This window comes from Periophthalmus magnuspinnatus, chromosome 11 (genome assembly GCF_009829125.3).
Source record: "Periophthalmus magnuspinnatus isolate fPerMag1 chromosome 11, fPerMag1.2.pri, whole genome shotgun sequence".
Classification (NCBI taxonomy): domain Eukaryota; kingdom Metazoa; phylum Chordata; class Actinopteri; order Gobiiformes; family Gobiidae; genus Periophthalmus; species Periophthalmus magnuspinnatus.
Window position 1 is genome coordinate 16526777 of NC_047136.2, and position 22633 is coordinate 16549409.

Sequence of the window (22633 nt, forward strand, 5' to 3'; positions counted from 1 at the left end):
ACGGTGCAGTTTGTTTACCACCACTGTGCACAGCCATATGTACTGGCAATTTGCAAAGTACACTTTACAATATTTAACACAGAAACAAAGTATAACAACTGCAGTTATAGTAGTAGTTTTTAGGCTTCTCCAAAGTATTGAAATTCAGATACTAATCGATACTAAAACTCATATCAAAACTCATTTGAGCAGGTACTGATACCAAAAAGTCACATTCACAGGACAGAAATGACCCTTTCCTGAATAGCTTTAGATCTTGTATAAGTATGTACAAGTATAAAACCACATAGACTAGTATACACCCATGGACCACTACGGAGCATACGTGGACCACTGAGGGATTACACAGATATGAAGCCACATGGTAATATAAAATAAAGTACTATGATGTGGAAAATGACATTCTATTGTCTAAATAAAGAGTTTCGTATCATCATTGTGGTATCGGAATCAGTGTTGAGTATCGAATCTTCAAAGTCAAGTTTGACATTTCTGTATCGTGACAACACTAATAGGGATGCACCGATCCAGCTTTTTCTGACACTATATATAGCTTTATGTACCTGCCACTATCCGATATCAACTGATGCCAATACAGAGACTGAAGAGTATTTATGTCCTTTAAACAAAATTGAAATAAGACCATACTGACGCAAATGTGTTATGTAGCTGCTTACCACTTCTGCTATATCTTGTACCTATTATTTTGTACCTAACAATTCAGAAAAGATGCCACCTAAACCAAATCAAATTAAATAGAATGTATTTTTTCCTCTTGATATTTACTTGATTAATAATAATAATAACTTAAATGTAAGTTTTGTAAAGAGGGAAGTCCCCAGAAGCTCCCTTAGTTTAGCTGAGCTTGTTAAGTCATGTGTTCCAAATTATGTCACTTACGACATACTGACACCGCCATCTGTCCCCATCTCTACCTCCTTTAATTTCTTACTCTCTCCGCCTCACTATCTTCCCCCTCTCTCCTCTTTCTCCTCCTCTCACGCTCTCCTCTCTCTCCCTCCATCCTTCTCTCTCCCCTTTCCTCTCCCTCTCTCTCCCCTCCTCATTTCTTTTCACTATTCCTCCTCTCTTCCCCCCTCTCTTCCCCCATCTCTGCCCACCTCTCCTCTCTCTTTCCCTCTCCTCTCACTCTCTCCCTCTCTTTCCCCCCACCATTTCTCTCTCCTCGTGATATCGTTAGCTGTGATTGGTCCAGGTGGTGGGGGGTTATTGATGCATTATTAGACCCAGCTAATAAGACACAGGCCGGGGTCAGAAAATTAAAGTGTCTCACCACAAAAGATTGAAAGGGGGAGGAGTGTTGGTGGAGGGCTTTGTTTACAGTGACTCATTATGTCAAAGAGCGCCCCCTACATCTGTCCACAACTGTCCACTATCACACTTGAAAGTGGCCATCTAAGTGCAAAATGATTCCATTGTTTAAGAAAAAAAAAAATGTGTATAAGTTGATGAAATAGCTCTGTGATATTTTTTAACTCTACAAGTAGGTGGAGATAGGGCGTAGGTGAAAACAGTATTTTGACCACCCCTGTCTCTATATAGTCTGTTTACATAATGTTTTACTTTCAAAGGAATCTTAATAATGTGGAAAACGCAATAAGTTCATTCATCGCTTGCAGTGTTCCAAAGTTATTCCTCACTTACCTTATGCATTTCAGCATAATTAGTTTATATGCCAGAGCAATAAAGCTAACAAAAGCTAGCATACTAACGTGCACTTCCTGATTATTGAACAACAAAATGCTTTATAATTAAATGCAGAATGCACCCTCAAGAGCTGCTTATACAATATATCTGTACTGGGGAAAAGACTTTTTGCTCAAATACATAGAAAATCGGCAAGGGACCTATAAGAAAGACTTGGGACACACAACAGATATGCAACACAATGTCTAATGTCTAATACTTTACTGTAAGAAGGAAAGTGACAAAGCAAAAGGCACGCAAAATGTAACCACCAGATGACACCAAGAACTCCTCTTGTAAAACATAGATATTCAGCATGGGCCATTGTGTTCTCCCATGGGTGCTGGTGTTTGGTTAGGGTGCTCCCTGTCTCTGGGGACCTGCACACAGAGACAGACCGCCTGTCCCAGCACCTGCTCATCTCCACGCCGACAAGGGGGAGGGGCAGGTGAAAGGGGAAGGGGCCTTCTTTGTGTACTGTGTGTTTGGGTTATCACTGTACAAAGCAAGCAGACAGCTTAGTTCTGCTTGTTAGTGGATTTGGTTTTGGAAACCGCGAAACAGGGCTGAGAATGAGAATTACATGGCAGATGGAACGATCATTTTCAGGGTCAATATTTATCAAGGGTAGGGAAGGTCCAGTATGGATTTTTTTGAGCTGATTGGCTTGCTGCTGTTAACTTTTGAAATCCATAGCCAGGTCCAAAAATGTATTTTAATGAGAGGGCGTTACACTCGGGTTATTAATTAACACATAACATATTTAGATCACCATGTTACCGTTTGTTGTTTTGTTTTAAAATGTTACATTTGCAACGTATTACCATGTTTAATAAGTTTCAGTTTTGTTTTTGATGCTCAGAATTAGTCCCCCTGCTCTTGCTCTCTTTGCTAAGTCCCACCCCCTTCAGAATGTGATCACAACAAAACCAGCGTGCAACTTTCTAATGAAACTACTGCGCAGTGCGTCAGGTCCGACAAGTTGTAGTGTATTGTTTTGCATCATGTATATTTATGAAAAATGGCCATGCGGGATAATGGGTTATAGGATATTTATTAAACATTTTGTATTTTGTAAAAAGAAAGATGTGGGTCACTATATGGTGCTTTGGGGTGAGAGCTGATTAGCAGTGCAATGGTACTGTACACAGATGTTCATAATCTATAATAATAAAAAAGCAAAAAAAGAAAATCTATGAAAATCGCTGGCACATTTTAGAGCATTCCTTGCAAATAATTTACTGCTTAAAAAAACCCAACTGATATTAATTTTTTTTCAGTTTTATCTTTTGTCCTATCTGGCTTTCTGTACACACATAAATATTATTGACTGCGCAGAGAAGGATCTAGAAGGTACTACGTGGGGACAACATTCTAATCATTTCCCAAAAAAATCTACTGAATTTCAGATATAGATCTTCCTGGTCCTGGTCTAGTCCTGGTCTAATCCTGGTCTAGTCCTAGGTCTGGTCCCGGTCTAGTCCTGGTTTGGTCCAGATCTGGTGGGAGGCTGCTGCTGCTGTATCCTTGGTTACTGATTGAGGAGCTTGAGCACCAGCAGCAGATTTCTGAGCTGTGATTGGTCGAGGCGTAACTCATCAGGACTCCCATTGGCTGATCCCACAAACACACTGAGCTTGTTATATACGGCCCTCCCCCTCCCAAACAGGGGAAGAGAGGGGGTTAAAGGCAGGCGGAAGGAGCATCTAATCCCTCAGCGTGGTCTTACAGGCGCAATGACAGATGCAGGGACAATGATAGTGGGATTATAGATGCGAAATAATATCCTGCACATACTTTTTATTTATAATTTTTTAAAGGCCCTGTACATCATTAAAATGTGAAAAACTGAGCTAGGTCATTTTAAACTGTTTGCAGTGGTCCAAAGGTATTCCTCACTGACCTTTCGCATCTTTCTAAACATGCTAATTGTTTACTGCGTTGAATTTATAAGCGCTTTTCCCAACTTTCAGAGGCCAGAGTTTTGCTGTCACAGTAAAGCTAAAAACAACTACAATGTTTAACCATACACTTCTTGATTATGTGGCAATATAATGCTTTCTAATGTAGAAAGCACAGAGTAGACCTCAAGAGCTGCTTATACAATAAATCTGTACTGGGGCAGGACAAATTTTGCTCAAAACATGGGACAAGATTAATTCTTGACACGATATTTAAACCAATACCCGTGTGGCGGCTGAAAATAGCATTGCTTTTCTGAAAACACAATAACTACATAGATCCAAAAGACTGTTCATTCCAGTAAAATAAAAAATTCAAACATTATAAGACTTTATGGGCCGACAGCAGCTTGTAAATAGTTTTATTACATCAATTTACAGGTGCACTATGTAACTTAGTGGAGGGTCCGTCCACCAGTGTGACATTAAACTTCTCAGGATAACTGCTGAACTGTTATTTGTTTCTGGATCGGGGCCTGTTCCTGATACACTGTTGTATCAGTTCACCCATATTTTCTTGTGTGCCCAGAAAAAACCCACCCAGACACATGGAAAACTGATTTTGTCAGTCTTTAATCATTATTTATTTAATTATTACTCATTTCAATCTCAGTAACGTGAGTTACTTCACATTTTTTATGCGCCGTGCTGTTCACACAAACATTTCACCAGAGCAGTACCGGGGCTTCTCCAAGTGGCCTGTTCCCTCTGTGAGCAGGTTTGTGCCGTTGTAGAGTACATTTAACCACATTTCAGTTCCTTCTCTCCCCACTTCTCTCCCCAGACCATGTGCTTCGTGCAGGCTTCTCCTCTTTTTACAGGCAGGTAGTTTAACACAGTTACATTTTTGGGACAGTTCTGTTGTAATTTTACTGTAACTAGTAATATTTAATGTATTGCACTTTTAGAGTAACTTGCCCAACACTGCATGTATCAACAATTAGGAAAATAAAATTGGAGAACAAAGTAAATACAGAACAGTGGGCGTACGCCGGTGGTGGTGAAAACGGGGGTTGATCGGCAAAATGCTTCTTGAAAATAAGTGATTAAAGATCAATCAAACATGCACAAAGCACTCAAAAATAAAAATAAAAAAAGTAAATGAGAAGAGGAAACATCTATAACATGTTTAAAGCTCTGAAAAGTTGGTATTGCATAATAGGTCTGCTTTAAGTTTTAAAATGGGTCATGGGCCATATGCTAATTCCAAGGATCGACCCAAAATAGACTTGAAAGTACTCATTTTTATTTATTTATTTATTTATTTTTATTGGTACCGTTAGCAGAGGTCTTGCTTTCATTGGTCTTGACAGCAGGAGCGTCGCCTGACAGACCAATCCGCGGGTGTAGTGAGCCTGCCCTGCGCTCGCTGCTGCCTCTAAACACATTGTTAAAGCCGCTGCCTGCTCTGGATAACGCTGATGAATGAGCACTTTGTTTATCTGAGGCTCCAGAGGAATATCGGTGCGGCGGTTCTCTGCGTCCACAGCCGATTTTGAGTCCTCCTGCGCGGACACGGACACAGTGGTGAGTGCCTGCACCTAGCATCCTCCCGGAGCGCTCGGGTATTTGTTGACATTTTTCCTCATTGAGCGCCATTTGCAGCTAGCGGACAGGTGCATCTACATCCCTGTTTATTTTGCGTACGATGTGTATTCAATTCCGGAAAAAAACTTGAATTTAACCGCGAATCTGGTGTAAAAAAACTAAATAAATGAGTCGGTGTAGCGCACAGGGATGTCATTACGCGGAGGGATGCTGAGCGTACGAGTGATGCCCATTGTAAACACACATATTATCCAGATTTATCCCGTAGTACGCGGTTTACAAAGACAATGCGTTCATATCTCCGTTATTACTAGGTTTTTTTCTCGTCATATTTGCTCATACTCGTGCGCTCTTGTGCGTAATGGTCGCGTAATTTCTGTGCCAGCGCTGGTTTAGCTCAGAGGCGTTAGCTCGGCTCGGACAGGGCGCTGCTGGATGTTACTTAACCGCAGGTGCGCTCCACATTTGTCGTGGTGTTTTCTTGGCTACGGCTGCTGCTTTAGTAGTAACTGGCTGTTATGTATCTGGTATGAAAGAAAGGTGGTGTAATAGCAGGAAAAATTATAGGTCTGAGAAATTATAAGCGCATATAATGGTTTTATTTCATGGCTATCAAAAACAGTCCAGCAAGCGTTTTGTTCTGGTGCCTTCTGAGGACACGGAGTTCATGTCCTGTGCAGAGTTTATGAGTACTGAATCATAGTTGTTTTTTGACTAGACTAGACTAAAATAAAATAAATACAAAATAGTGTTATAGCTCTAAAAATAGTCTATGCTGGTCATATGTGACAATACAAAATATAAACATATTTGGACTATTTGGTGAAATTATAATGTTATGCCCACATTTTTATATAAGTTTTTACATTTATTTTGCAAGATTCTGAAGAAATTTCTAAGTGGGCTACACCATCCAGCTACTTGTACTCCTATTGAGTAAAAGTGTTGGTTACTCTTCCCACTGTTAGTAAACTTTATGTTGACAATATGAAATGATTTGTTTCTTGCACAACTCACATGAGACATTGAAGCATGTGTAATAAGACATTTATTTTAGACTTTAGACTTTTGTTGGAACTTTTGCCAATCACAGTTCATCTCAACAATAATGCATGGATATATGAGGGGAGGTTTAACTGCAAGATAAAGTTACAATGTGCAGAGTTTGCGTGGATCCACTTTCCACAATTAACCCAAAAGACTGGTCCACTTTCTCCCATTAACCCAAAAGATGCAACATAGGTAAAGTCCTCTATCTAAGGTGGTCCTGACCAAGACTAGCTCAAGGTCTGGAGATGGGTTTCTGCATTGCTCCTGACAGATTGTCCCAGCGGCATTGTGGGATGGGTCAAATGCAGAGTACAAACTTCCCTACATGGATCAGTAAAGTGAACCTTAAAGAACCTTAACGGTCCTTGCAAACAATAAATAAGCCCAAGTGTCAATTAGGCTGGAATAGATTTTTGAAGAAATTGTCATCAATTAGTTAACAGGTCTATACACAGACTCCAAAACATGCCTCGAGAGAGAGAAGAGATTTTAGGATTTAAACAGAGCAGTAATTACATGGAAATTACATCTACATTGTCAAATAGAGAGGGTATTATGCTTTTTGGTGCTTTCTACTATGTTATAACTTTCCCACATCAATAACTCTGAATGGAGGAGTGACTTAGTGAAAAACGAAAATGAAACTTATGAAACGGGTCAATACGTTGTTTTCAGTGAATATCGCATTTTTAAAGCAATAAAAGGTAACGTGTTAATCTAAATGTGTTATTAGTTAGCAACAGTAGCAATAGAAAAAATACTTCCTCTTTAATGAAGAAAAAAAATGGCATTCATAAAAAAATTAAATAAACAAATGTGCAAATGTGTTGGTTAAGCAGCATTTTATATGTTTGTATTCTCAATCTCTTCAATATTAAAGTCTTATGCTGTGGAAACTGAATAGTGATTTTGAACTTTGTAAACTGAATTTTTGCTGTATCTCTTATATCCAAATGCTCAAGTTTGATCCTATCTCTGGCAGCTGTTGTGCGCTGTGTTGTGTTAGAGCTCCACAATTTGGACAACTATCACAGGTGTGCAGGGTCTCCAACCTGTCAGTAGAAATGGACCACACCTTCAGCCTGGATCCTGGTCTGGACTGTGGAGTACAAGATGGTGGATTGGCCAATAGTGGTGCAACATTGTAATTTGGGCTTGAGTACTGGAGAGTTTGTATTTGGCTCCTCTTCAGAAGTGATGATGAGTCTCTGTTCTCATTGTTTGACTCAGGGCTGGTGGAGTTGACAGGCTTTGGAGTGAGTGATTGAGTGAGAGAGTGTTAGAGGAGTAAGAGAAGTGTGAATGGTGTTCTCAATATGAGCAGAACAAACATAGTCTCGTGCTACTGCTTAACGTCTTTCTCTCTTCTGTCCTCCCTCTCTCTTCTCTTAGTTCTTCTATTCTCTCTATCATACTTATTTCTCCTTCTTCTACAGTTTCTTTTCTCATATCTTTCCCTTTCTCCTGTCTCCCTCTCTCCAGTCTCCTCTCTCCTCTCTCTTCTCTCCTGTTATCCTCCTCTCCCTTCTTCCTGTTTCTTTCCTCTTTCTCTTCTTTTTTTAGTTCTCCTTCCTCTATTTCTCCTCTCTCTGTTTTCTTGCTTATCCTCTTATTGTTCCTTTGACACATTCAGCATTTATGAAAAATTTGCTTTAAAGAAAAATCAAACTTGCAGTTGAGATTGTATCTACAATTGTTTTTGTTATTATTATTTTTTTTAATAAATTCATTGTTTATTGAACTTTTGAGTCACTTTTCTCACCTCTACTTAACCTTTCTAGTTGAGACAAGAGTCCAGACTTTCTTTGTATAGAACACCATATGTTTACTCCTTGAATAATTGTACAATGTAACTGTACTTTTACTTGAGTAAAAATTGTGATTCCCACCAATAATTCCTACAAGTGACAAAAGCATACCTCATTGTCCTACATAGGGGAAATTTGTCTTGGGCATATACTCACACTGTACTTTACACTTAAATATGCATCATATACAGGTAGAAACATAGTATCCCTAACTTGACCTATGAAACTCTGTTGCCCTGATAATGGACCTAAGTAGGAAATGTTTAACTGTCAGGCTACAGAAAGACACATCCTGGAAAGACTTCACAGTTAAAGGACAAATGCCATGAGAGTAAACGCTCCTCAGCCAAGAAATGAATGGAAACTTACAGAACTCTCCTCATCTTCAAAAAATCCCACTCAAACTTAAGTATGTGGTTTCAACAGGAAATACAATGGCCATCTTCTGACCAAACTCAAGGAGTTCAACTTGGACCTTACAATAGAGCACAGAGAGACAAAGCATGTCCTCTTATCAGCTTAGACTTAGGACAAAGAACATCTCAAAGAGACAGTGTCTGAGGAATTAAAACTCCCAGTTCTCTCTTCTTTTTGATGTGTTTTTATCCAAATGACTATCGCTGATCTGACCAAAAGTAAAGTTTTCACATTTTTCCAAATTTGAATATTTGCATTTTTGTAGTCAACAGCCTTTTTTATTCAGTTGGATGTAGTTTTATTCTGTGACTTTTGCTGCAGTTCAGACCTCATGAATACTAGAAAGGTGTCTTCTCCTCCTCTTTAAACAGAGGATACATTGTTTTTTTAGCCTGACACTGACTGAGTCCTGAGCTGTTGTTTAGATCGCGTGGCCACCGTCTGTCTCAGTCCGTCTCATTTTTCAGACCTGACTTCCTGAAGACATCAGAGCTCCAAACCAAACCTCTGGACCACTGACTTAACATCTCTGCTCTGCCCAGTTGTATGCACATATCACAGATTGGCTTAATCAATTTAGACTCAACACATAACTCATTTGCATATTTCATATTTGAATATTGTCTTTTTAACTTAATAAATCAATAAATATTCATAAACCACAATTGGCTTTGATCAATAGTGATGTTATTTCCAAATATGGGTCAGTGATATGGTACAAGAATTTCCGAACCTTCAGAGCTTTGTTTCGTTAATTATGAAATAATTAATAAATTTAGATAATTGATTATACTGATTACACAACTGAGTGGTGCAATAAAAATCTACTTCTAGTCAAAGCCAAACACTCACAAAGGCCATGTGAGTTCTGCTTTAATTTAGAACTAAACTTGATCTAATTCTTTGTCGGTTACCAAATTAAATCACTCTACAGGTATATACTGATATCTTTGTCAAAAATTAATAAAAAATAGAGTGGAGACTAGATTCAAGTTCCACTTCTCAATCCCAAAGCCCCAAACCCGTCTGACAAGTCCTGCCTGATACTGGTATTTTTTATACAGAGAGATATCAGTCCGATCACAACATCCATCGTGCCTTGAGCCAGGCTCAAACATGGCCGTCCAATCAGATTTGTTTATTTCAGTGACACTTGTGAAACGAAGGAGTTCATTTGTAACCCATCCTTTAGAACAAAATGTAATTTCTCTCACCTCAGATTAACAGTTTAGTGCTTTGCCTCCTGTTTCAGTTTTTCAGGTCTCTGATATTTTTGTCCTTTCTTTTTTTCTTGTAAACAGCTATACTTTTTTTGATACAGACAGACCATGCGTGTCCCTGATTGTCTTATCCACCTGTCGATCACGTCCATCTGTACTTGGTGAATTCACTGGTGACCAAACTCACATTTTTGTAAAGTAAAGTGTGATTTCTCAGAATGAAAGTAGTAGTGACCAGACAGATATTCCTCTGTATAAAAAATACAGAGTATCTGGACCATAGACAAACTTAACGTCTGTATATGTCCCTTGAAGCAATGGCATCAGAGTTAAAATAACAAAAAATACAATTGTGTACCATTTTCTGAACTCCTTTGGCCAAAGGAATTTCACAAAGAGAAAGGTTTTCTCTGGTCACGCCCACAGTCTCAAGTGTAGTTCTTGCCGGATTTGGAAGTTTACTTTGACTACACTGACATGTTTCTGAAGCTGTATTTTACTGTTTCTTGCACCGCTCCCTCAGATATTATTTTGTTTTTTTTCATTGTGTGTCTGTCCTTCAAAAACAACAGTTTGTATTCATTGTTTAAACTTTTGTGCTTCCAATTACATTAACTTCAAAATATAAATCAGATATTATGTCCTGTTACTCTTACTTAGTTGACTGCCTAATGTTTTCATGAGATTGTGAAAGAACAGGAGAGAGTAGATGTTTGACAGTTTGACATGAGGACCTGCAGTCAGAGCTCCTTTAGATGCTCTGGCTCCTCTCTGTTGGCCCCATCACCTCAGTCCATTAGTGACGTGTGTTGTAATGGGATAATTACATGGTGTCAGTGTGAGTAATACACTCTGAGCTAAAGAGTGCTATTGCTAATGACCCCTCAGGACTCTGAGCTTTCAACATTTACAGTTATAAGTCGTCACTATACTGACCAGAACATGTATCCTCCAGCTCTTTTAGTACAGAGATGCTTAAAGGCACTGATTTTTTTATTTTTTATTTTTTTTTTACATGAAAAACAGAAGTAGTTCTTTTTAAAGGTCCCAAAGTTATTTCTTACTTTCTTATGCATTCTAAGCATCCTAATTATTCACCACAATGAATTTCTAAGAGCTATTTCTAAGAGAATTTATAGACAGTGATTGTTACATTTATTCTTGAGCAGTACTTTTCCCAAATATTTGTAATATTATTTGGTTACAAAATGGTGTAATCCCTCATTCATTCAATTTCTTGCACCAGTAGTTCTAGTATTCTTTAATTAATGGTTTTAATCAGCTAAAGAAAGAGACACAACATCTGAAATTTGTACATAAATGTAGATTGTTAATGCTGTGTGCTACATAACACTATGCCAAAGTCTGCTTTAACAAAAAAAAATCTTATCTGAGAATGTCTAAAAGTGTGGAAAAGTTGTGTTTTCTATTGCATCAAACAGACTGTTATTCGTGACTCTAGACTCCGCTCCCTCTGCGTCGCGTTGCTGGGTGCATCCATGGTGTGGGTGGGGCCTCCAGCGGTGCACAGCTGTAATCCTGCCCGTACGATTAGACTCCAATCTGCTCTGCTTAAGCTCCAGTCCTCTGCTCTGTCTCTTCTCCTCTCTCACAGCAGCACAAATATACCTTCAGTCAAGAATTATCATTTCAAACGGTCAGTGATCAGGTTAGGGCGTTTGAATGGAGAGGCCTACAGCCCATCCTCTGTCAGTAAAAGCATGTGTTTTGGAGCAGATGGAAGACTTAGGAGGACTATTTTTATATGAAATAGCATTGATTAAAAATCAAATGTGGAGAACAGCACTTTGTTGTGATGTAACGTTTGCAGTGATGTATCAAAATGGCAGAAATCAGCGACTCAGTTTACTGGAAGTCATTGGACTTTTTTTGCTGAAAACGTCGTGCTACTGGGTGGTGGGCTGATGGGTTGAAGCATCACAACAGCAACGGAAATATCCACTGCTGTCCATTAAATCCTGTTGAGAGGAAAGCACAGACATCCTAACCTTGCATAGCAAGATGGACTCTCACCATATTTGTGATTTCACAAACTCACAAGAATCCATGTTAATATACTCCCACTGTAAGGTTCAAATTTACCCAGCAGCAGGCGTTCAATCACAGCAGCATTGAGGCTTGTGTGGAAGGTGAAGTGCCCAAATAAAAACAACAACAAAACAATTTAAACTATTAAGCGCAGATAAATATTTAATACCAATACTTAATAATGGATGTTAAAAACACCCCTACACTAAATGTGGAACAATATTTCTCATATTCTCCTTAGGGGACTTAAAAATAGAATGAAGCAGTGAACTTGATGAACCTGAGTTTGCCTAAATGCACTGTGGTGAACTCATGTAATCACAAAACTGATTAGAATTATTTTAGGCTCCTCCTGCTCCTCTCAGCGGACCGTGTCCTAAAGGGTTTAACTCTGTGTAATGCTCCACACGATTCTGCACTACCATCCAAAGTCACGCAACCCAAAAGTGAGGTTAGAGGTACATTGAGAGGTCAGAGTGCAGTCAGGCCACCCTGTATCTGCTCCTGTTGTAGTCCAGGCATAGACCCAAGATCCAAAGTAGCAAGGCTCATCCCCCTTACATCTATCAGCAGATACTGAACATGGTGAATGAATAAAGATTGTTTTGTAACTCGTGTAGAGTAATAGAAGGATCAGTCTGACGTGCCATCACAAATGTGGATTATGTTGACATAAGCCATCCCAACTTGACGTATGACCAGGTTTCATTTGTCTCTAGATGACATAGGAGAGAGTAACTTTCTGGTGCTCTACCGGCACCTAGGCATAAACAACTTATCAGTATTGTATGGGTACTTTTTTAACATCCCTACATATATGTGAACAAAAATAATCTTTTTTAGGAATCAGCAAATATTGATTACTCATATACAGTAAAAGCTAACAGAAGTGTAGACCTTGGTGGGTTAATAGTTTAGTTCTTTGGGCTCTCTGTAGCAGGTGTGTGCAAACCCCACCATCTGCTGCTTTCTCTCCATTCCCTGTCTCTCTCTCTCCCTCCATCCCACTCACTCTCTCTCATCCTCCCTCCCCTCTGCTCCCTCTCTATCCCATTCTCCTCCTTGTCTCCTCTCTCTATTTTCCCTCGCTCTCACTCCCCCTCACCTCTACTCACACCACCCCTCTCAGTCTCTCTTTCTCCCTCTCTCTGTCCCTCTCTCACAAACCTGCTCATTACAGACAGCTTGGGGTCTGTTTGAGGGCCCCTCCTCTCCACACCATACCTGTGCCGTGTCAGCACGTCTGCTCCTGTGCACTACACTATATAACCAGGAACTATACACTGATAGCACTACTGTCTGCTAGCATGGTGCTAACACAGAGTTGACAGTGGCTGGCTCGCTCTGCAGGGGTCAGAGCACCACGCTGGAGCCTTTTCCACAATCTGCTCGGAGCTGAGGTATTGTTTGTTAGCATTTTGGAGAACAGTTTGGAAAGTCACCCTACATGTTGCTGGCTAGCTAACAGCTGTATAGGTATCAACTTAGTATTAAAGGTTCAGTCTGTGCCATTATCCAATTACAGGTGTTTTTATTGCCTTGAAAACTGTGCATTTGTACTGTTGCCTTTCCATAGATCTGGCCTGTAACATGGCACGTTAGCGTTATTTGCTTGTCCCTGTGATGTTGGATAAGGCAAAGGGAAAACAATCTCCTTGGAAACAAGCAGGTGGGGCCCCTGCAACAGAAAAACTACAACGACGACCGTAGCTCAGTTTGCAAAGCATTTGTCCCCTGATCCCATTGGTGGTTTGAATCCTGCTTTCAACATAAACATCATTGGTTGAGCAGTCAGATCCACTGAGCCACAGGTTGGCGGTGTGATCCCAACTACCATAGATGTCCTTGGACAAGACACTCAACCCACCTTGCCCCCGGTGTCTCCGTACACTGGTGTGTGAATGGGTGAGTGCTATATAAACATGTGCCCATTTACTATTTACAAAAAGCACCTTAAAGAACTTGTATTTGTGTATTATCAACTTAAATGTTTGTTTGACAAAGAAATATGATTGTCTTTGTGAGATATTGAATTATTAAGTTGCCACTGGAGGAATCTGCACTTTCATATTCTAGCATCACATATTTTATTCAATTTGTGGTGCACGCATATAACACACTGAGTAGTTCAAAATTAAAATCCCGGCACCACAGAGAAGTTCTTTTTATTCATTTTAATGTCAGTAAAAATAGAATGTAATCTGTCTCAGCTTCTATAAATACACCGCAGTAGAAATGGACAGGCACATTAGAGAGCTTTTAGTCACCCCTTTTAGCACTGGCAGATGAAGACAAGGCCTTTAATGAGATGATATCATTATGAGAGCAGGCCCTTCTGTGTCAACGTCATGTTAGGGCTGTTCCATCATAGAAAATATAATCACAATTATTTTGGTGATAATTGAAATCATGATTATTCAAACGATTATTCACTTAGGGAGAGGCAGTGACATGCAAAACAATTCATAACAATTTTCTTAAAGGCAGATTGTGATTAATGTTTTCTTTGTTTGTAAGAGGCAACTAAATGTATCTCTGTTTCTGAAAGACTCTTTTTCTGAAAGACTCTTCACCAGTGGTGGAAGAAGTAAACACTAAATTTTGGTACAGATACCAGAGTAAAAAAATACTCAAGTAAAAGCATCACATGAAAAAATCAACTTAAGTAAAAGTATTAAAGTACCCATTCAAAAATGTACTGAAAGAGTTGAAAAACAAACAAGTATTTCACACAGATTATACACATATTATACACAGACTATTAAAGCTTCAAACATAGTAGTAAATATAGTTAGATAAAGATCTGCATTGAATTTTGTTCAACAGAAATAATTCAATCAGTTGTTTTTTCTGTCTGTTTTTATCTGTACTTTTTTTTGCATGCTCATATTATGAACCTGTTAAAAATAAACCCCTCAGCCTTTTCAGTACATCTCAAACAATAATAAAAAATACTTTCACTTTTCAGTCCGGTTCAAAAATGTGAAGTACAGTACTTTACTACTTTTACTTTGTTACATTCTTCCACTGCTCTTCACTGAGATTGGTTATATCCATCTGTCATTGCCAAAATAGCAGATCGATACAGGGATGAGACCACAATTAGATTTTTATCACCAAATCACCCAGGCTTACTTAAAATGACAGCTATATTTGCACTGTGGCACACTTAAACCCCTTTGAAAAGCCACAATGACAAGGTGAGACACACTCTGATCCTGCTTTTCCACGACCTGCATGAAAAACTGTGCCGTTAAGGATTATTGCTGTAATTAATGAACCAATACAACTCGATTACTCAATTTGTGTGATCTCCAGATGTAATAATCGTTATTGTAATTTCACTTTGATTAATTACACAGCCCTACTTTATGTTTTTGTTTGGTTACTTATCTCACCTATTGCTTGTTTGATTATTGTCAATTTATTCTAATGTTTTGAAATTGACTTGACTAAAAGCTCCTCAGCTTTATTTTTATTAAAGGTGCACTGTGTAACTTTTTTATAATTATTTTTTATTATCCTTTTTTGGGGGGGCATATAGTATAGTTTTGGGGGGATAATTCTGTTTTATTTTTTGGTTTCAATATTATCCTTTATTATCTATATTTACTTCAGCAATATATTGCATTTCAAAATTTGTTATGACAGGCCTACATGTTCTGTTAGCATGCTAGTTGTTTTTTTTGGCAAAGCTCAAACCTCTGCAAACTGTTTAAAATGAACTAGTTGTGTTTTTCATTTTATAAGATAGTAAAAATTAGGTACAGTTTAAGGGATATGCTTTTTTACTGTGAGCGGGGTTGCCTCTCCACAGATCTGACTTAATCTCTGACTAAGTCTAACTTGTCTTGTCTTTCTTAAACATATGCCTGAGTTTTCGGTTCATAATACTGACTCAGAGTGCTGACTCAGGCCTTAGCTGTTCACTCGGCAGCTGCTGAAGTGTTGATGGATGGTCTACATAGAGTCATTGTGATTTGAATGAGACGTGAATGTGATCTGACAGCTCTCACATGTTCACTATCTGCTCTGGGACTGAGGTGTGAAGACAGGGACATGAGCTTATCCACTCACCACATCCAGGGACTTAAAGGCACTGTACAAGATTCTTCCCTTGCTCCTGTACAGATTAGGGTTGTCAAAAGTAACGAAAATCAGATACTAATCCATACTAAAACTGGACGCTCGTTTGAGCAATTATTGATACTAAAAAAGTCACAGTCACAGGACGGAAATGAACCTTTCCTGAATAACTTATAACTGGAATTATCTCTTGAGCTGTATCAGTATAAGACCACATAGATTAGTACATGGACCACTGTGGAACCTACGTGGATGACAGATACAAGGGACTGCACAGATACAAAGTCACATGGTAATATAGAAAAAAATACTCAAATTTAATATATGCGTGTTTTTATTATTATTATTATTATTATTATTATTATTATTATTATTATTATTACCGTTATGGTGTCAGTATTGGGTATCAAGTCTATGTTGAAATTTTTGTTTTGTGACAACACTATATTAGGTCCTGGTGTCTGATTTTCTTTTCTTTTTTCTTTTTTTTTGCCTTTTTATGTGACTGTGCAATAGAATGTCTTATTTTTTTTTTAAATTTATATAATTATATATATATTTTTTTTTCAAGTAAAGATAGTATGATATCAGTTATGACATAGATAATAATAATAATCCTGATTAACTCAGGATCCAAAATCCAAACCTCACCCTAACACAGAGAAGATAACTGTCCATTAGAAATGAAAAAAGCAGAGGGAACTCTATAAATTGTAGTGTTGTCACAATACTAAAATTTCAAACTCAGTTTCGTCCATCCATCCATTTTCTTCCAAGACATAGTCCCTCCAGCGTGTCCTGGGTCTTCCCCGTGGCCTCTTCCGGGTGGGACATGCCTGGAACACCTCCCTTAGGAGGAATCCAGGATGCTCAATTTTGATACTAAGAAATATGCTCAGTACTCGATACTCAATCATTTTCAACACAAAATAATAGTTAAAAATATTTTATCCTATGATCATCCTATCCTTGTTCACATAGGTCATGTTTTTTCCCTGTGTATGTATTTTTTTAAAGCATTGATACTTGTTAAAAAGAGTATCTATTAGTTTCAGTACTATTTTAAGTATCTATTAGTTTCTGATTTTCAGTACTTTTGACAACACCAATTGCTTGAAGAAATTGGTGTTAATAATTACATTCTTTGCAATACAACTTCACTAAAGACTTATTGCCATTTTTAGAGACACAATCCCCAATATCCCAGTAAAAGTTACTATGAATACGGGGCTTTTGATATGGTGAGGAAAAACACGGATTACATCACATTCTGCTCAAGTGATGAGATAATCTTAATGATTTCATGGAATATGGTCTCACAGTATGAACCTGTTTTACTACAATATTGTGAGGAGGCTCACTGCAATATAGAAACAAGGATGTAGAAATAACAGAAATGCATTGTAATAATTTCCTTCTTTTGTCAAAATTACAATTCTATAATTTATATTTTGACACAATTCTAAGATATTGTCAGTAATGTTGTGATGATGATCAAACAGTATGTGCTTTGTAGAAAATAAGGAAAAACACACAGTCTAAAATAGTCCAAAACCCCTATGATCCAAGCCTGATGCGTCTAAATGTAGAAGCACTATTTTTAACCTCTCCGCATGTATCCTGCAGCGGTCGCCATGACGACAGACGAGGCGGAGAGCCAGCAGAAGAAGCCCCGACAGCAGCAGGAGGAGGGGGGGCAGGAGGAGCACCCGCCCTCCCCAGACCACGAACACCTCCTCCGGGCCCGCAACAGGCACTCAGCAGGACGTGGGCTCTCCAGGCTCTTCTCCTCCTTCCTCAAGAGGCGCTCCCAGTGCGAGGACACCCCACCCGACAAGGACGACAAGGACCATGAGGAGGCCAAGGCACCCATTGCTGACCCGGAGCCCGAGCTGAGGGCCGAGGGAGAGGCGGCCGCTGACCAGCACTCGGTGAGCAGTGCCGAGGCAGAGGTACTGTCAGTGTGGCCCCCAGGGACCGGCTGGAGGGCCAGGTCCACTGGAGTCTGAGTGGACCTGTTACATAATGTCTCTTTAAGTTTACATGGTACTACTTCTGAGTAGTTAATTTACACAAAAGCTGTCACAGCCCGACCTATATATCAGCTTTTAGCATTTCTCAGACAAAATGAGCACAGGATTAACATAACATTAACATAATACTTATGGATACAGTACTAAGACAGCAGGTAACAGCTCCTACATGGAGCTTTAATAACAACATGTATGAAATCACGTGTCATATGTCTAATCTGTACATCATCATGTAAAATCATAAAAAATAAGTACATTTCACAATAATACAATTCTAAGACCTAAACTTGTTTCATGTATAGCTTATATTTTTAGATAGGTCACTGTGGATAAAGGTGTTTGTGAGTTATCAAGATTTCCAGTCCTGTTAAATAATTGACTTTAGTCATTTCAAATGTTGTTTTAGTATCAGCATCAAATCTGCTGCACTGTCTGTCTAATTTTAAATATTTGATGGATTTCAAACCTGGATGAAAGATCTGTGAGCGTTGCAGGTTTGACTGAGATATCAAATCCAAAGTATAAAGGTATCATTTTATTACAAAAGAGATACACATATTTTTGTAACACAAATGGTTGTAATGACAATAATAACAACATTAAATTTAGCAAAAAGTCTCTTGACTGTCTTCTGTCAATTTAACGGTTTTAGCTTGTTTTTAAATGCTACATTTTGAGGGCATTTCCCCATTCAAAGAAATAATATTTAGTTTAACATTATTCCTATGTCAATGGTCCTGATTATTCAACATTCTGAAACCCATGGATGGAAATGCTCTCTAGTCTATTCTGTAGTTTTTTTTAATATGTAAAATAGGTTACATGTTATGGCCTAACTTTTTGTCAACAGAATTATATAGCAGTTGCATGCTCTTGCATGTGCATTCTTTAGATTTATGTCATTTTAAAACATTTTTAGTTCTATTTGTTAAATTGAACTCTCTTTGCTTTTTAGGCTGATCTGGTGGAGAAGAAAGACGGAGAGGAGCAGAAGGAGGGCGAGGACAAGGCAGAGGAAAAGGAGAAAGAGCCGGAGGGGGAGGAGGGACCCAAGGCCGCTGCGGAGGAGACCAAGGAGACGAAGGAAGGAGACGACGAGAAGAAAGAGGACGTGGCCGCTCCAGACGAGGAAGCGCAGAAGGAGGGCGAGGAGAAGAGCCCGGAGGAGGACACCAAAGCTCCCAAAGCCCCACGCAGACCCAGGAACATGGAGATCACCGTCACTCTACTGGACGACACCACCTACGAGCTCGAGCTGGAGGTCAGAACTAGAGTTGTTGGCCTTTAGTTGTTTAGTTAATTGGTCGATGGTGTCTTAGTTGACCAAAATTTGTATTAGTCAGTTAATCCTTTTATTTAGATTATGAGAATTTATCTGGGACCACAGCAGAAAGGAGAAGTGAGTGAAAGAGTTGGCTGAAGATGTGATGGTATTTTTTTATTTTTACATGCAAAGAGGCAGATTAATTACTTAGATACCCAAAATATTCATTAATTTAATCTATCTTTATATAACTACATTATTTCCTAGTACTTTTGTCCTGTAGTTTTCGCATGTGAGTGCAGTTTAGATCAGATACACAGAGATACATAAGTTTCGAGCTTTTGCCACGCCTACTTTCTGGTCGACTAATCAATCAGCAGGCCAAGAATTTCTTTAGCCGACTACAAACATAGTCTGAACCATTTAAACAAAGGACATGTCAAATTGTAAAAACACATCTGGAGAAGTTGTTTAATTCACACAGTTTCATAATAATGTAGTAATATTTATGTGAAAGTACTCTTAATTGAAGGCGCTAGACCAGATTCTACTGTCTTAAAAACATGAAAAACATAACTAATTCATTTTAAACGGCTTTTCCCAACTCTTCGAGACCAGAGGGGGGTTTTGCTGTGATCGTAAAGCTATTGCGCACTTCCTGATTACCAGACAATAAAACGTTTTATAATTAGATGAAGACGGTGCACAGCTGCCATATTTTGATCTTTCCCCATATATTGGGGAACATTTTTGCTCAAAAACATGGGGAAAATGGGTACAGGGCCTTTGAGTACGTTTTTGGCTATTTTACTCTTTTCGGTGACTCAAATGAGTGAGTCAAATTGATGTCAAATTGATGACAAATACAGTAGCAGTTCAGTTCAGGCCATTCGGATTTAGAGGAAATAAAATGCACTTTTGAATAATTCAGTCATAGCAATGAATGGCTTTAATTGACAGCTGATTTACAGTGACAGAAAGTACATACTGGTCATATAGTGTAATGTGATCCTACAGAGGAGCTGAGCCCAGCAGCAGTATTGAGCTGTCAGTCATGTGTCAGTCATATGTCAGCCTACACACGGACCTGATCAGACTGAGAACTGTTCTGTCACTCAACACATGCAGCAGATCCAGGCTCACATATGGAGGGTGATGGGTCACATGCAGTTTTATAATTAGACCTGGAACGCAAGAAAAACGTCCACACAGCTATATATTAGCTCCCATTTAGGACTGTCACGATGATTACTATATCAACTTATTGTTCAATAGATGAAAGTTGGAACAATATATTTATGGGGCTCAATATTTATCATGTGTACATTTTCTTTAGTATAGTAATAGCAGGGAGATTTTTGCCATTTTTATGTAGTAAAAGTAAGAGATTTGAGATATAAAGGGTTGGATAAGTCACTTCGGGGGCTAATTAGTTTGCTCAGTATGTTATTTATTTGTTGTAGCTGATGCCTTTTGTGTCAGTGGCATAAAGTAGTTTCAGTATTATTGTTTTTATTGCAATATTTCTTTATAGCAATATATCATGCTTCAAAATTAGTTATTGTGACAGACCCACCAGGTCTGATGAAGAGCTGATGCCTGAAATGTACACAATAATAAATAAGAAATGGGAGCTGTGCAGACCTTTTTCTTGTTTTATAGTTGAACTTTTTGATGGATGTATTCTGGATGTGTGTGTCTTCCTCTTAAACTATTGTGACAGTTAAAACAACAAATGTCAACAAATGTCCAGGCTTGATCCAGAAAAAGGTATCATTCAACAGTGGCCAAGGAATATAAAACCCACTCAAATACAAAATACAATTGTCCCAAAATGTGCACATTGGCTTAAATAAACATGACACACTCAAAGAATGTAGTGGTTCCTTCTGAAAGAGCTATTTCCAACCCTCAAAATGATTGCTGCAAGGGTCTCACACACATGGACTGTGCTGTAGTGACTCATTACAAACAGGCTGAGTAGTGATCCTTCTTTAGCCCAGAGAAAAGTGTGACCACGGCATCACTCACTGGTTCTCTACAGCTGGTACTCTCCTCCTCTCTTTTCAACTCCTCCCTCTCTCCTTCTCCTCTTCCTTTCTCCTCTTCTTCTCCTCCGCCTACTCCTCCTCCTTGTTCATCTCCTCTCTCCCCCCTTCTGTAGTGACTCATTACAAACAGACTGGTTCTCTGCAACTCTCTCATCTCATCATCATCCTCCCCTCCTCCCTCTCTCTCTCGCCCTCGTTCTCTCTTTCTCTTCTTCCTTTTCTCTCGCCTCTCGCATTCTCCTCTCTCCCCGTCTCCTGTCTTCTACGCCCTCCTTCTCTCCTTCTGTCCACCTGCTCTCTCTTTTCCTTCGCCTTTTCTTCTCCTCCAAACTTCCATCCTCTCATGCTCCCTCTCTCTTCCTCTCTTCTCTTCTCTTTCTCCTCCTCTCCGCCTGTCTGACTCACTGCTCCATCAGGCTCTTATCACTTTGCTGTGTGTAGCTAATATGATGAGCTAATGTTGGAACACAGAGGCTGTCAAACATCTGATTACAATTTGTGACCAACATTATGATTGTGACTAGGTTTGCAATCATATTTTTGGAAATGCTTTCAAATAGATTAAAAATGATAAGGAAATTAATAAACGCCACTTACAAGTTTACAAGCATTTGCATTAGGCATTTAATATTTTGATTTGACAACATTTGAAATTTCTCACTTTCATCAGTGCTAAAAAATCTATTTCTTTATCCTGCAGACATTGGTGAGCTGGAAGTCAGATGTTGACTGTTATTACTTGTTGCCAAATGTAACTAACTTATAAACAACCACCATTTGCCTGCATGGTCTACAAATGTCATAATTTATGTTTTTTAATGTTGTCTTGTGGTCTGTCTGCGGGTAAAGAAACATGCGAAAGGTCAGGACCTGTTTGACAAAGTGTGTGACCACCTGAACCTGCTGGAGAAGGACTACTATGGCCTGGCCATCTGGGACACGCCCACTCTCAAGGTGAGACCCCCACCCCCTCTTCTTTAGTCCTCTAGACCCCGCCTCTCCTCCCCCTTCACTCTCCCCCTCAATCCTAAAAAACAAAACTCAATTGCACAGTACAACTATATATTTGCCCCTATTAAAACAGTATATTGTGTCTATAATATACAGTTATTTTGCACTAAATACTTGAGTTGTCCTCTTCAGACGTGGATGGACATGACCAAGGAGATCCGGAGGCAGGTGCGAGGAGCCAACTACAACTTCACCTTCAATGTCAAGTTCTATCCCCCCGACCCCGCCCAGCTGTCAGAGGATATCACCAGGTAGTAGAAGTACTATTAACATGTATTTATACTGTCAGAGGATATCACCAGCCACTACACTACTTATCCTACCAGAGACAATCACTGGATACAACAAGTACTTTTAATAAATGCTTTTACTGTCAGAGGACATCACCAGATACTATATGTACTACCAACATTTGCCTTTACTATCAT

At 39.0% G+C, this 22633-nt stretch overlaps 1 protein-coding gene across 1 annotated transcript in view; it reads left to right on the plus strand.

Annotated features, from left to right (window-relative positions):
• Nucleotides 1-5097: 5097 nt before the first annotated feature.
• Nucleotides 5098-22633, plus strand: part of epb41a (erythrocyte membrane protein band 4.1a) — a 63466-nt gene continuing 45930 nt past the window's right edge. The window contains exons 1-5 of the mRNA XM_055225505.1: nucleotides 5098-5195; nucleotides 17473-17777; nucleotides 18835-19140; nucleotides 22044-22148; nucleotides 22338-22456. Of these exons, the coding sequence (XP_055081480.1) occupies nucleotides 17481-17777; nucleotides 18835-19140; nucleotides 22044-22148; nucleotides 22338-22456 (827 nt within the window). The 5' untranslated portion in view covers nucleotides 5098-5195; nucleotides 17473-17480. The remainder of the gene's footprint in view (nucleotides 5196-17472; nucleotides 17778-18834; nucleotides 19141-22043; nucleotides 22149-22337; nucleotides 22457-22633) is intronic.